At 42.4% G+C, this 15,251-nt stretch overlaps 2 protein-coding genes across 2 annotated transcripts; one reads left to right on the top strand and one right to left on the bottom strand.

The window, feature by feature from the left end:
- Positions 1-273: 273 nt before the first annotated feature.
- On the top strand, positions 274-4,615 carry rbm22 (RNA binding motif protein 22). The gene is made up of 11 exons (XM_052081071.1): positions 274-421; positions 1,212-1,265; positions 1,345-1,374; positions 1,469-1,601; positions 1,699-1,799; positions 2,033-2,205; positions 3,063-3,263; positions 3,337-3,501; positions 3,582-3,664; positions 3,882-4,010; positions 4,169-4,615. The coding sequence occupies exons 1-11, from the start codon at positions 368-370 to the stop codon at positions 4,321-4,323; spliced, it is 1,278 nt and encodes a 425-aa protein (XP_051937031.1). The 5' UTR covers positions 274-367; the 3' UTR covers positions 4,324-4,615.
- LOC127610820 (myozenin-2-like) lies at positions 4,547-14,265 on the bottom strand. Its single transcript, XM_052081268.1, has 6 exons — positions 14,098-14,265; positions 12,896-12,989; positions 10,741-10,904; positions 9,097-9,178; positions 6,733-6,913; positions 4,547-5,245 (listed from the first exon to the last, which is right to left on the bottom strand). The coding sequence occupies exons 1-6, from the start codon at positions 14,248-14,250 to the stop codon at positions 5,062-5,064; spliced, it is 858 nt and encodes a 285-aa protein (XP_051937228.1). The 5' UTR covers positions 14,251-14,265; the 3' UTR covers positions 4,547-5,061.
- Between the last annotated feature and the right edge of the window lie 986 nt (positions 14,266-15,251).

Genomic DNA, 15,251 nt, shown 5'->3' with positions numbered 1-15,251 from the left:
AACTAATTCCTCTGGTTCACATACCTCCGCGTCTATTCTTCCCATCATCTCGTCATCTGTGGAAGTTGAAAAAGGAACAAGCCTGTTGTGATGGACCAAGGAGTAGAAACCAGACATATCGGTTTTCAAACGCCAGATAAAACATGCAGTTTGTATCGTACTTTACTCCAGTACTTCCTATATCTTTTCATTTGGAAATGAAATTGATCAGTCTTAACCTTCATATGTTCCCCTTTGCAGATAACGTTTAACGTATGCTTTTGTGGTGGACAGTTCCACTTGAGGAAGGCTCTTGGAAAGGGCGACACCCTGCGGCGAAACGAGGCACTTCCACAGTGCATCGCGGTCTGACATCATACGTCGCAAAATGGCGACGTCCCTCGGCTCCAACACCTACAATAGACAGAACTGGGAAGACGCGGTACGTTTTACTGTACTTATTTTATAAACATCAAACGCTGCAGTTGGAACATTTTTTTCTGGAATAACTTTACATTGAAAAAATGCCCCCTTTTACTACAGATATATTCGTGCTTTGCTCGGATAGCTAGCATTAGCAAGCTAACTTATGGTCTCGGCTAGTAACATTGGATGCTAGCCTTTCTTCACGTGAGCCTCAGCACTGGCTCAAATGTCGAATCATCACACTAGCAAACCACCTGAAGTATCCGCGATCGATCTACTGTTGGCAAACCGCTGAACAATTCATGTTTAACCATCATCGGGCAGTTTGAATGCGACGATGACTGAACGGAGCCAAGTGTTAGCAGACTGGCGTTGCCAATTTGGAATGTAAACGAACTTCTAACTGGGTTGATGTAGCCTTTGCTTAACGGGACTAATAGGGGTGGCAAACTAAACCAAAGTGCATGTATTGGTGTTTAAAAAAAGACCGCGTCAAAAGTTCAAGTATTGATTAAACTCCTGCACTTGAGCAGAAGTAAAATGTTTATACTGTCATATGTACTTAATTACTAAGATATCCTTTATTTGTCCCACACTGGGGAAATTACTAATGGAAACATGTTATTACAGTTACTCATATACATTTTTCGTTTCAATAAATTGGTCCGACGGCGGGTAAAAACTGCACCCCGGGTAATTTCCCTATTAGCAACTTAATTAGTGCTCTATTAAAAACTGACGTGTCTTGTCGCACATTTCTTCCCACCATTGCTGATAAAACATGTCCAAATCACACTTCTTTACAGGATTTCCCAATTCTCTGTCAGACATGTTTAGGAGAAAACCCTTACATTCGAATGGTGAGTGAGCATTTGAATCTTAAAAGAATCACCTCATTTTGTGTTTTTGTAACACTTCACTTTTTTCCCCTCCCACCAGACCAAAGAGAAATATGGAAAAGAATGCAAGGTATGCCTCTATACTCTAAAGCAGTAAACACAACTGAATTTTGAACATGTCATGTTATCTTCACTGCATTAATGATTGTATGTTTTGCCCACAGATATGTGCTCGGCCCTTTACCGTGTTCCGCTGGTGTCCTGGGACACGTATGCGTTTCAAGAAGACTGAAGTCTGTCAGACTTGCAGTAAAATGAAGAATGTTTGTCAGACATGCCTGCTGGATCTGGAGTATGGTCAGTGTTTGGATTTGGTTTATGTTACACCTTTGTTTATGTTTGTAGCGTTGAACTTGTAAGTTTCACCTCTCAAAGTGTTTGGTCTTTATCTCAGGTTTACCCATCCAGGTTCGAGACACTGGCCTCGCCATTAAAGATGACATTCCTCGCTCTGATGTGAACAAAGAATACTTTACACAGAACATGGAGAGAGAGGTATTTGATTTATCATACTCGCGCCCAGTGTTACATTAACTTTAAAAAAAACAATGCATTCACTCTGTATGTTGTTTCTTTTTAAATTTCACATTTTATTGTACAAATAACGTTGTGAATTGCTCACATATCATTCCTATAATTTTATTAAGAAATTTGCCCATTTATAAATGAAAGATTGTTGATTATTGACGGAGTCCTCATATGTCTTCTGTTTTCATTGTTGTTCCCAGTTGGCCAATTCGGATGGCACACGGCCAGGCGGTCAAGTCGGCAAAGCAACCAGCTCTAGTGACATGTTGCTGAAACTCGCCCGCACAACACCGTACTACAAGAGGAACCGTCCGCACATCTGCTCCTTCTGGGTTAAGGGAGAGTGTAGGAGAGGAGAAGAGTGTCCCTACAGGTGCATGGCACTCCACACATCAGACTATCCTTGCAGTGTCAATTATGTCCTGAAGGCACTCTACTAAGCCTTCATTTATTTCGGCTGATACGGTCTAGGCCCACGTTGAGAATCTGCAGGACAAGAGTTGCCATGCATATATTTTTTCTATTGGAATTTTAAAACATGTGTTTTAAAGTGTTCCTTTCCGCTTCTCACAAAGTTCTCCAAAGCGTCTTTGCATGAAGGTGTTTGTCACCAGCAATTGAAATTTACTGCAAAACTTAGACATTGAACAAAAGAGAACGAAATATTGTATATTGAAATACCAAAATGTTCCACCAAACCATTGCATTTCAATGAAAGACCGCTAGAATGCCAAACCTGATTGGCTAACAGAAAGTAGTAGAGATGTTACAGTGATTATCATCCTCCAAGCAACTCCTGTTTTAACGCACACGGAGCAAAACCACGAAACAGAGCACAAAGCAATGCTTACAGGTATAAATTCTCTGGTCTGTTGGAACGAAAACAGCAAATTGTGGTCGTGCACTATTTCCCAGGATTGATCCTCTTTTTCGTGTTACCTCTTCCAAAAGACCTCATTGCTACCGGGTATGTTGTGGCACATTGTGGTTCTCCCCTAAAGGCATGTAACTGTAAAGCTGGACTTTCAAATTCTTAACACAGATATTTTCATACATCTTATGTTTGTAAGTAGGCCAGGGGCTATATACTTCAAAACCTAATAAAAAGTGATCGCTTAAAAATCTGCAAAATAGCAGGGGCACGAACTGCGATATAGCAGGGAACACTGTATATGGCTGTCTAGGCAATGTGTACTGTAACCCCACTTGATGCCTTGTTGTTTTACACAGGCATGAGAAGCCCACCGATCCCGATGACCCGCTCGCTGACCAGAACATCAAAGATCGTTATTATGGCATTAATGATCCAGTTGCTGACAAGCTGCTGAAGCGGGCCTCGACCATGCCCAGGCTGGACCCCCCAGACGACAAATCCATCACCACACTCTACATCGGCGGTCTTGGTGAAACAGTGACAGATGGAGATCTCAAGTGTGCATTTCTGCATTTTTCAAAACAACTTGTAAGAGTGCTGGATGTTGACTTTTTTTCGTTTGGTTTTTAGGGGCTTCTTCTACCAGTTTGGTGAGATTCGTACCATCACAATTGTACAAAGGCAGCAGTGCGCCTTCATCCAGTTTGCCACACGTCAAGCTGCTGAAATGGCTGCAGAAAAGTCATTCAACAAGCTTATTGTTAATGGTCAGAGACTCACGGTCAAGTGGGGAAGGTAAGACATCATTGTGGGTGCCAGTGTTTCGTGAAACAGTTCAGAAGACCCTTGAAATGTTTATTTATAAAATGTTTCAGATCTCAGGCAGCAAGAGGAAAGGAGGGCGAAGGAGTTACTGAGATGGGTACCAGACTTGATCCTGTGCCAGGCCTTCCGGGAGGTGGGTGCAGTTGCCCCACCACTATCTCGTTCTTGCTCTGTCTCTCTCTTGCACTCTCTCTCTCTCGCTCTCTTCCTTCCGACACTTAAATTTAATGCTGCCACGAGCAGCCCGGGTTGTAGTTTGGGTATTCACTGATTTTATGTTAATTCTGCATGCATTTGACATGCCAACACAGAATTATTGGTGATGATGATGTTCTCTGACAACTTGACAGCATTACCTCCACCACCGCCTCTTGATGAAGAAGCTCCAGCAAATTATTTCAACCTGGACCCGAGCACCTCTCCAGCTGTCATGAACCTAACTCTGCCGCCACCCCCAGGCCTCAACCCCCCTCCTCCAGGTAAACTCACAACCAATATCTACTCACATTCTAATACGAGCCCCTGTATGCAAAGCTAATGTTGATCCGTCCGGGGGAGTCATAACATGCTTTAGGTGGATTTGAAACACACACACACACACACACACTTAATGTTGTGTTGACCGTTTCCTTCAAAGGTTTTGGCCCGCCAATGTTTCACCCCATGGGTCCCATGGCTCCACCAATGCCCCCACCCATGGGCATGAGACCTCCAGGTCAAATCCACTACCCTTCCCAGGATCCCCAGCGGATGGGTGCCCACGCTGCACACGGTGCACGCCACGGCGATTAGCGTCAAGGCTCAAGCTCTACTCAGATTGGTTGTTTTTCCTCCCTTTTGTCACACCTGGCGCCATGCTGCCCGTGGGCCTGGAACCTGCTGTGGACTGAATGGAATTTCAAAATTCATCACGCAGGATATCATGAGGTTTATTTTGCGTCCGCGGTGCAGCAAACAATTGAATTAGTGCAGTTTGTCATTTGTGTTTTTTTTCAACAATGATTATACTCCACTGTGTAATGACTTAGTTTATTGATCGGATTTCTTTGAAAATTTCTTTCACCTATTAAAAATATTAATTTCAGTCTTGAGTCTCTGTTTCCATTCATAATCCAAATCAATGTGACAGAAAAAAGTAAAAAAATACAGAGATTTGTTGAAAATTTTGATATAGGTTACAAAGAAGTCGTACATTTCTGGAAAGTTTGTTCAATTTCCTGGAAAAGTTAAGATCAGGAAGTTCCCTTAAGTTTTTAAAATTCTCATTATGTTATTAGTTGCCATCTTTTGAAAATCCAATGTTTGCAAGCCTAGATTCAATCATGCTGTACAAATGAGTGTTGGCTGTGACTGATCAGTTTTCTGCATCCTGCTAATCGAGTGCATGACTGAAAATTACGATTTCAAATCCTGACTTTCCTTCAGCTGCCGTGACCACTCAGTGTAGCAGCTAACCACTTTATAATGCAAGGGTTTTTTTCCCCCCTTCCCCCTGCTGTTGCTGATAACTAACGGAGGCATGATCCTTTTTCATAGTTCATTAGATTCAGGGCACTGAAAACCTCTCCATCCTCTGGGCGCTCTGTTAAAATTAGGCCTATAACACATACGCTCCAAAGTGGCGCCGGGTAGGTTTTGGGATTCCTGGGCCTCAAAGCTTATAATGGGGACCACCCTCTTGCTGGACAGTGCACCCCCAAAAGGCATGGGAGACCTGAAAGTCAAAGGAAACACGAGTTTCATCTTAATGCATTCTGCTGCACACACAGTACCATCAAATGTGGTCAATATTTATTGTGGATAGGTTTCTGATTGAATTGAAGTTCTGCTAAGGAGCAGAGAGCCACATGGGATTCAGGATGACTCAACCTGTTTATCACCAGCTGGTCTGTCCATTAGTTGAGCTCTGATTTGATGGAGGTTTCACAATTTCATCAAAATCTTGGGTGGTGTAAATAGAGCCAGCCAGTAAGGGCTCATTTTCAGAGTGTCTGGCGGAATAAAGGCAACATCATGTCCACAAATGTCATCTGTGTCGAATATCAGACCCCTGGGTCAGGTCCGGCCTGCTACTTCAATGTATGTGGCCCTCCAAAGGCAACAAGGGTATCCAATGTAAAGAGGCCAGGCTGGTCTGCGAATTTCACTGCCCATTCAATTGCAGGGAAAGCCCAACCCCTAGAATTTACCCCCGACAAATTCTTGAATACTGGTAAGCGCGTATAAACCACCATTAGGTCTTTTTCATGAAAAACGGGGGTTGCCACCGAACCCCACCCTAAAAAATGTTTAATTAAAAACTCGATTCAATTTAGTGAAGTCTTATCCACAGCCAGAATTCTGGAAAACTGCAATAAGAGCATAACATGAACACAACAAATGACCTTTTCTTGTTGTTTGACAGAGATGAGTCTGAACAGATCAACCAGATTGCTATCAAATGAGTTGGAATGCCATGGCAGATAATTCACCCATCGTGAAAAAAGTTGATATGCAGAACCAAGCCTGTCTGAATAGTGAAAAAAATGCAGTCACTGTGCACTTTTTATCCAGATCTTTGTGGACTAGCTTTTTTCTTTTTTGGGGGGCTGGGGGTGCATATTATCTGTGAATTATTGGTGCTTTTTTTCATGTAAACCTGCAAACGCTGTCAAACTATTGTGTTAAAAGGAATGTTATGAAAAAGGTTGTTGGGACATTGGAAAATTACTCGATATCAAATTAGGAAGTGTCAAACACAAACAGATGGATGAGCCTATGTCCAGAACAACATAACCTCTTGGGTCATAAAGTCGGTCGTGTCTTGTTCACCATCTGCCAAAAAGCAACATTTGTCTTTCCTCACAGTGCGGATTCATTTCACCCTCTTCCATGGTTGCGATTATTCATGTCTTGCTCGAGCGTTGAAAATTGAGCACCAGTGGGCCATCTCAAGTGTTGAGATTGAAAATAGCCATCATGCAGCTGCAGTCCAATGAAGTGCACAGCAGACGCTGTATGAATATTTAAATTGTGGAAACATGGATGAGAGCCCAAATGATTGTGGTGCTTAGATCATCTGTTGGTCATGGATGACCTCTTTCCACCTCAAATGACACGACTTCCAATCAGCACAAACTATACAGACAAAAGTGTATTGTATTGAGATATCTCTTATTCAATTAATCAATTAGGGGTAGGGCACTGCTTCCCAAACTTTACCTGTTGAAACACCTGTAGTGGGTAAGCTGAGGACTTTTTGGTAATGGCAGCTGAACATTGAGGGATTCCAGAAGCTCCTTGTCGTGGCGCAAAGCTTCCCTCCATGGAGACCAGTAGAATTTGGGAATCACCGTTGTGTTGAACTTCTCATGGGGAATCTCCTTGAGTGGTGCAGAGTATCCTGATGAACGAAAGCTTGAGTTAAAAATAGCACTGAATGAGTATTTGTAAAAATGTCATTGGCCTCAGTGATTTAAGTCACCAATTTTAGGACTTCAGACTAAAACCTATGAAATAGTTGACTTTCATTTGGTATTTAAAAGACTGGTTCTGACTGCCTGTTCACATGATCAAAATTAGCATTGTCCAGATAGTGTTCCATTTGGTTCGTTTATGAATGATTTTTAATTTATTTTTATTTTTTTTTATGCCCTATGCTAGCGAAGCAAATATGATGAAGGGAGCACATTTGGATCAAAGAATTTCGTTTTTATTTTGATCCAATATGGGGGGGAAAGATTGGCAACCTGCAATGTTTGCAACTCAAAGATTAGAGACAGAAAACTAACTTCATCCGTCATTATAAAACCTACAGACAAGTAAGATACGTTAACTTCACAGTTCAGTTACGTGGTAGTTAGGTGTTTAATTGGGGGGACAATGTAGTTTTTAATTTAGTTTAGTTTAGTTTATCATTTCATCCGTGCCAAACCAGGTGTCCAGCCCTTACACTGAAAAACAAAACTAACGTGAGCAGTCAAACTGCTGAAAGCAACTCATCAGAGTAATTATCGGACAGAAATTAAATCAATTTAGAAAAAAAAGTCAATAGGTATTATACAGATGGACGATCGTAAACGCGTTAGCCAATAGCTAAAAAATGCAAGTAAAGACAATGAGTGAACAGTGACGACAGTGCAAATATACATTGAACAGTTTTTTTTTTGATCTGATGCCAAAGATCTACCGTATGTCTTCCTATTTGCGCAAACGTCCTATTTCTCTCCAATATTTTTCAGAAATCTGTCTCAATCTGTGTTCGTGAGCACTTCCCCTTTGCCAAGATAACCAAACCACTTCACTAATATGGCATATCAAGATGAAGCCTGCATCAAGAGAAGATCAAGCATGATTGTAGGTGTGCCTTAGGCTGACTACAACACAGGTTTTGCAATACTGGATCGAGTCCTTTTAATCTGGGCTGCCAAGGCAGACTACTGCCATAAATGTGTTGCACTGTGTGAGGAAAGTATTGGTTACTTCGGATCATGAATGTTTTTCTGAGTGACATTTCATTGTGCCCTTTTATTGTGGTCAGCCACAGTGTAAAAGGTCACCCAGCTCACAAGCACCAGTTTAACACATTTGCAAACTATATGAAAGAGAAATTGGTCTTTTGGCGACATAGAAAACATTTTCTATCTCTTTAGAATTCCTGAACCTTGGAAGCCAAAGCAAGTGTTGTGTTTACATGTTTGCCCAGTTGTTCTTTGACTGAGCCAGATTGTAGGGCTTGATTTATGACTTGTTTAATCCAAGCAATGACTTGACCTGGATTTTTCATCAGGAACTTGCTTGAAACTTGAATACTGTATTAAGACTTCAGACTTATGGCTTGCACATATTTAGTATGACTGCAACAGCTCTAATATACCGGTACACTTCGCTGCAACAAATTGTCACGACTGTCAGCAACAGCAGTGATGTTCACAAAATCTTAGTTTGAACAACATACTGTACATTATTCATACAAAATGGCAATCAAAATGATGCCTTCATTGTTTTGTGACAAAGAGGCAGAAACTCCACAAGCTTTGGCTTTGTCCAGGCATCCCAAGCATTAGGTTGAACCAGCTGTTACGCTCGTGTCACACTGCGGCGTCCATTGGGCACATTCATTCATTCATTCATCTTCCGAGCCGCTTGAGCCTCACTAGGGTCGCGGGGGGTGCCGGAGCCTATCCCAGCTGTCTTCGGGCAGTAGGCGGGGGATACCCTGAATCGGTTGCCAGCCAATCGCAGGGCACACAGAAACGACCAACCATTCGCACTCACACTCACACCTAGGGACAATTTATAGCGTCCAATCAGCCTGCCATGCATGTTTTTGGAATGCGGGAGGCAACCGGAGCACCCGGAGAAAACCCACGCAGGCCCGGGGAGAACATGCAAACTCCACACAGGGAGGCCGGAGCTGGAATCGAACCCGGTACCTCTGCACTGTGAAGCCGAAGTGCTAACCACTGGACTACCGGGCCGCCCTCCATTGGGCACAGTGCAGCACCATTTATCTGGAGCGAGGACATGGGGGACTGCCCTTCTTTGCTACCGTCTTCTGAAGGTTCATGACAAGACTATGCTTACCAGGGAGAGGGAAAGTGTGGTTTTCTTTTCCTCCCTGGGGCTTTTGGATGATTTGCGGGGGAGGAACAGCCACTGGATGGGCCTGAAAAGGGGACAATTAGATTGGGTGCAGTCAAAGGTTTTAGGAGTTCAGTTTAATCATGCCTCGGAGCTAGAGGGGACACAATTCTCAAGTTTTCTCAAGTATAAAAGGACAGGGGTTATCCAAGCTTTCCTCTGAGACTCTTTGTAACAGAAGAGCCATGTGACAGACTGAAGGTGTGCCTAATACGAGTGAACAATACAGCCAAAGTGAAATTTACCAAAGCTAGAAACTACGCAAAAAGGTTATTTTTTTGTAACAAAAGATGAATAGATCTGACTCCCTAATTGAGGAAGGTCTACATTATCTGAAACAGTGTCCGTCACCATAGATTTTTACATAATTTATTAATGAGATCAATTAAAAAGAGCTGTATCAAATATTACGTCTTTGAAAAGAAGAGCCGGGAAGAGCTCCAAGAAGTGGCTGGGGAGAGGGAAGTCTGGGCTTCCCTCCTAAAGCTGCTGCCCTCACAACCCGACCCCGGATAAGCGGTGGAAAATGGATGGATGGAAAAGATTACTTGGAATCTTAATGACACCGTCGGAGCGCTTTGTATTCAAATCGCAAAGGATAGCCAAAATGTTATTGCACCGTCCATTTTCCCACACAGTCACACCAATGGGCAATTTAGAGCCTTGAATCAAGCTGGCATGCATGTTTTGGGAAATCAGAAACACAATCCGATTTATTGGCCAAGGATGTAAAACACACAAGCAATATAGTTTCCCAGTTACAGCCCGTCTGGTAGAACATAAACAAAACAAAGATCAACAGAGGGAGACAGAATGGGAAGTCTGGCGGTTCCCTGTTAACCCTGAGAAAACTTACACGCAATTGTCTACAGGTGTCACTGATGTCATCCATCCACTCATTGTTTGTCTAAATGTGCCCTGCGATTGACTGGCGACCAGGGCAGAGTGTAACCCGTATGAAGTCAGCACGGATTTCAGCGCACCTGCAGCCCTAATGAAGTCAAGTGGTAGAGAAAGTGAATGAGTGTATTGTTATCTAACGTATTGCTGAGCAAAAGTAAAATAGTTGATTTTTATAGGTCATTTTCTTCTTCTCATACTAGAATTTGACAGTAACGGAGCTCACAGATCTCGACTCCTTGCCCACTCAGGCTGTTATTTTTCATTTCCGATTTTTTTTTTCATTCGCACTTGAATCAGTTGCTATGAGTCAAGTCAAGTCACCTGTATTTATAGAGCACTTTCAACCAGCCATCGCTGCATACAAAGTGCTGTACATGGAGCAATTTAACAGATAGAATAAACAGTAAAACAAATCGGTAATAAAGACGGTAGAAAGCGCCAAACAGCAAAACCAAGAACAAATCTAAGTCATGCGGAGTCGAATGCCAAAGAATACAAGTGAGTTTTGAGGAGTGTTTTGAAGGTGGGCAGCGAGGAGGCTTGCCGAATGTTCAGTGGGAGGTCATTCCCGACAGAGGGACCAGCAACAGAAAAGGCTCGATCCCCTCTGAGCCTCAGTTTAGTTCTTGGTACATCTAATAACATCTGGTCCGCAGACCTGAGTCATGTGTGTCTTTGTCTTACACTCATGGTGTTGTAAGCACTGTTGTCTGCGTTCTCCAGCGTGAATCTCTCAGCCCGCCTCTGTCTCTCCTGAAACATGCGAGAGCCTCGGTTGGATGGCAGGGTGAGCTCCTCTATCATCACGTCTTTTGGAACACTGACCTTCTTCCCCAGATTCAGACGCCCTGACGTACCAGGAAGACAAATGTGCTTTTGTAAGCATTCACACAATCCACGCACAGGCGGTTACTCTGCAGGAAACACCTGCATGCATGTGTAGCGCGTGGCATTAGATGACACTAATGCGATGCCACATTCGCCATATCCACATCTTCGTACTTCCAATCGAGGGCAAGCCGTGCATTTGGTGCCTGTGCCTTTCAGTGGCTGATTTCTTTCAATTAAAGAAATGATTAAGGCTGAACAAAAAAGCAAAATTAACAGCACTTAACCATGCCATGTACATCGGGAGCAGTTCAGAATCAATATATCTAAGAATGTGATAAAAGCATCAAATTCAAATTAAAAACATGTATAAAATACATCATTCTCACCTGAGATGCTGTGTAGTAAATGGATTAAGGGCTGCTGATTGCTGCAAATGTGTTGTGCTAGTCACAGTTGGCTATAGCAAGATTTGCTCCGATCAAGCAATTAGTATGAAAAAATAATGTCATCTATGGCCCACGGATTTATACTGTATGATGAACTCACAAGTGGCCTCTCGCGGCAGACGCCACAGGTGCAGGGTTCTGTGTAGGATTTGCATGTTCTTCCCCTGCCTGCGTAGGTTTTTTCCGGGTACTCCGGTTTCCTCCCACATTCCAAAAACATGCATGGCAGGTTAATGGAACACTCCAAATTGTTCCGAGCGCGAATGGTTGTTTGTCTATGTGCGCCCTGCGATTGGCTGGCAACCAGTTCAGGGTGTAGCCCGGCTACTGCCGAAAGACAGCTGGCACTGCCTCGAGCACGCCCGCAACCCTCGTCATTTAATAAGACACAAAAACTTGCACTCAGCTGGACTCTGAAACGCTTGAAAGAGTCTCATTTAAGGGGTTCATAATCTATGCACGGTTGGACTTCCTGAGACGTCTCGTCCGTGTTGAGTGTGAGGGAGTGTATGTGTGTCAGTGCATGCTTCAAACTATCGTAAAACAACTGAGGTCTCACTACTGAAACTGTGAGGGAGGTGCGGATGGTGTGGTGTTCTCTTTGTAGATTAAACTTATTACCGATCCGTCTTACTGTTTATTGTGTATGTTAAATCGCTCCATGTACAGCACTTTGTATACAGCGATGGCTGTTTGAAAGTGCTCTATAAATACTGTTGACTTGACTTGACTGGACTTAAACTGAGCTGGAAATGAAGGAATGAGTTTTGAAATGTAATGTGTGTGCGTGGTGCGCTGAGAGGGTGAGAGCAGTGCACAATTGGTCACGCATGTAGCTTAGAGGGAACATCACACAGAAGCCAAAATCTGATTGGATAAAAATCTAACATCCACAAACATGCATTGGAAGCAGTGCAGCCAAGAGAAATGCTATGAAATGAAGCGAGTAGACTGCTGTGAATAAATGAATAGAATTTCATGGAAAAGATATTAGAATTGAAATGTGGGCCACCACTGCTTCCTTCTAGAGCTAAACAACAAGGGAGCGCCAATTTTAATAATGTCACGCAGAACTGAGTTGGAATCCACAGACCTCCTCTTGTATGCTATCATGGCCTAGCAGGGACACTGAAATAGACTCAAGATGATGTCAGAGGGTGTGTTTGTTGTTGTCCGACGTTGGAAGGGTAACTGGGCATATAAATAGGCATCTCGAGATGAAAGACGCTCCCAGCGAAAGGATAGCCTTATTTCCCGTACATGATAAGTGTTTGCAGAGGCTGCGGCATTTGAAGGAGTGGCCCGGGCATGAAACCCATTGATGCGAGTCGCCATTTTGCTTAGGGGAACACTCTTTCAAAGCTGAGTTAGTGGGGGAACACTGGAGAACAAACACAACTGATGGGAGAACACTGGAGAACTCTGGAGAACACGTCAGTGAGTTGGAGATTTGAATGTGCACTTCTGTAGCGTCTGTAGGCAGCCTTTACATTACTTGTACCACAAAATAGAGTATCATGTTTAGGTGGGTCATTTGAAAGTGTGTCACATTCATTACTTACGTCCTCTGGCCTCTTTAGACAACATCTGAGCCTGCAACATTCTCTGCTTGGTGACGTCATCCAGGCCTGACTGCATGAACATCATTTTGTCCCTCTGATATAAAGACATATGTCTCAGTTCTCAAACCCAAGCAGGGTTAAGTGCAAAGTTAAACAAATACTCTTTGTTAATTTATTCATCAAAATAGTGGTTCTGAGGAGATGTATTGATTGCAAGGATGAATCTACAGCTAAATAAGGAGGAAGAACTTGAAGTACACGTGAATAAATGTGTCAGTTGCAAAGGGACATTTTCATTACTGTTATTTTTATTTTTTGTATGTAAACCGACACATTAGAGCATATAAGGCCGTGTGCATTTCGCCCAAAAAAGACCACTCGATACATGAGGTGCGATGTAATTCGCGCACCGTTCGATTTTAAAATGGAACGATTCGATGCCATTCGAATCAGTTTGAGAGGGTGTGATGCAACGAGTTGCTTGTAAATTAACTTGTCGGTACTGTAAATGTGGCATTTCCTGCAAAGATACTGTATATCTCTACAATAAAAGACAATTGGAGTTTGTATCTCGCTATATTTTAAATTGGAATGATTCAGTGCACTCGCATCTCTTAAATCACCAAAGATGTTTTGCTTCTAATTACTTAGTTCATGATGGCAAAACAGCATAGTTTTTAACCTGGATTTAAAAGCATTTATACTTTTTAAAAATATTGATTCTTTCTTAACATTCACTCTGAGAACAAAGGGCATCAGCAAACCAGGGGCTGTATGATACACAAGTATGGAGAAAAAAGCTTTTTGAGGATGATTTTGGATTTTTAAATACATGACACCCACCCTTGTTTAATTTCATCCTCCTTTAATACTGGTCCACCAAAATAGATTTCATTAGCCAAATGAAATCCAATATGACTTTTGATCCAATGATATAGGCATCTGTCTGGCTAGTCACTATCTTTACAAGCAGCGCACATGCATTATATGAAACGAAACATTCTTCTTGCATTACAGGTAGCAGCAATTGCATTTGTACGATTGCGTTTCTCTTTTAACAATCAACATCACAATTAATCCATTGCAGCTACACTGCACTGCAAGTAACCACCACAAACAGTGTTTTGCAAAAAGGAAGTGAGTGTGTAGGGCACGATTAATGGTCTGCGTATGCCGTAATAATTTTGCATCTGTCGCCTTACCTGAGTGTCCTGTCGTCTTTCTGTGTGTCTGTGTGGGGGGTGTCGGAGCTGATGTGGATGACTGTGGGGTTTATCCTGCACCGGGACAGGAAGCCCCGCCACAGCAATGTGACACTGCCCATACAGAGAAGGAATAGCCCGCATAAAAGGCATCCCGAAATGCCTCGGTCTCTTAGCTCACCGGGTTATTTTAACATGAGTGAGGATGAATGAATAGAGTGATTAGGGGCATGGGGCGAGGAGAAAGATTTTCATCCAGAACTCAAAGCTCTTTGTTAATAAAAACTGATTCTGTGTTTTTGCAGGTGAATACCTTATAACAGCAGGAATGCCAACAGTGGCTCTAGTCCAGGCTAACAGCTATTCTACTGCACAGACAAACATTATTCTTAGCCACTTTGTTTTTCACTTCCCCTATAAAATTGCACAAACTGCTCTCAGATTTTATTTTCTGAAAGAAACACCAGCTTTTATGTCAAGATGCAACTGCAGCCATTATTCCTTGCTGACTTAATTGCCCAAAACAGTTTTATGATCATGTCAGTATGTTTTCCTCTTTTTCCACAAAAAAATTATTTTTGATGGAATTTGTGAATGAAAACACATAGTTGGATTTCTCGGTCAAAGGTTTACAGTATTTATAAATTGTAGAATGTAATTATTCCATCTGTTTCCGATAGCTGATGAGAGCAGGGCACATAAAGACCAACAATTGATTTCAGTGATTTATTCCAAAATGCATTCAATATTCTTGAAAGATAAGTGCTGAAAACATCAAGGTCAAGGTCATTTTTACTGTCAAATATGTTCTATGTGGAACATGCAGCACAGATGAAATTTCTTCCTCTCAATCCACAGTGCAAACATGCAAACATGCTGTGCAATAAACACATACAGCTAAGATAAGATAGCAACTACACGGTATAAAAAGACATAATATGTAACGCGTGCACTGAGAACAATTTTGTATTGATTTGTTCAGATATAGCGTTAAACATTTTTTTTTCCACTTCATTTTTCTGAAGTAGGTTTTCGGGCATGGCAAAAACCAAGGCCAAGTACAGTGCGCACACCACAGGGGCCACACGGCATGTATTTAACAACTGTTTGATGTTGAAAAGTATCATATTGAATTGATATCAGATGCCCACGGG

Source organism: Hippocampus zosterae, chromosome 1 (genome assembly GCF_025434085.1).
Source record: "Hippocampus zosterae strain Florida chromosome 1, ASM2543408v3, whole genome shotgun sequence".
Lineage (NCBI taxonomy): Eukaryota > Metazoa > Chordata > Actinopteri > Syngnathiformes > Syngnathidae > Hippocampus > Hippocampus zosterae.
The sequence above is the reverse complement of the archived record's forward strand: the minus strand, read 5'-3'. Positions and strand labels throughout refer to the sequence as shown.

Coding starts and splice junctions, on each gene's coding strand:
- LOC127610820 (XM_052081268.1), bottom strand. CDS start 14,250: ATGCCTTTTATGCGGGCTATTCCTTCTCTGTATGGGCAGTGTCACATT. Junction 6,914..9,096: donor CCACACTTTCCCTCTCCCTG/GTAAGCATAGTC, acceptor TTCGTTCATCAG/GATACTCTGCACCACTCAAG. Junction 5,246..6,732: donor CACTACAGGTGTTTCAACAG/GTAAAGTTTGGG, acceptor TTTGACTTTCAG/GTCTCCCATGCCTTTTGGGG.
- rbm22 (XM_052081071.1), top strand. CDS start 368: ATGGCGACGTCCCTCGGCTCCAACACCTACAATAGACAGAACTGGGAA. Junction 422..1,211: donor GACAGAACTGGGAAGACGCG/GTACGTTTTACT, acceptor ACTTCTTTACAG/GATTTCCCAATTCTCTGTCA. Junction 1,266..1,344: donor AAAACCCTTACATTCGAATG/GTGAGTGAGCAT, acceptor CCCTCCCACCAG/ACCAAAGAGAAATATGGAAA.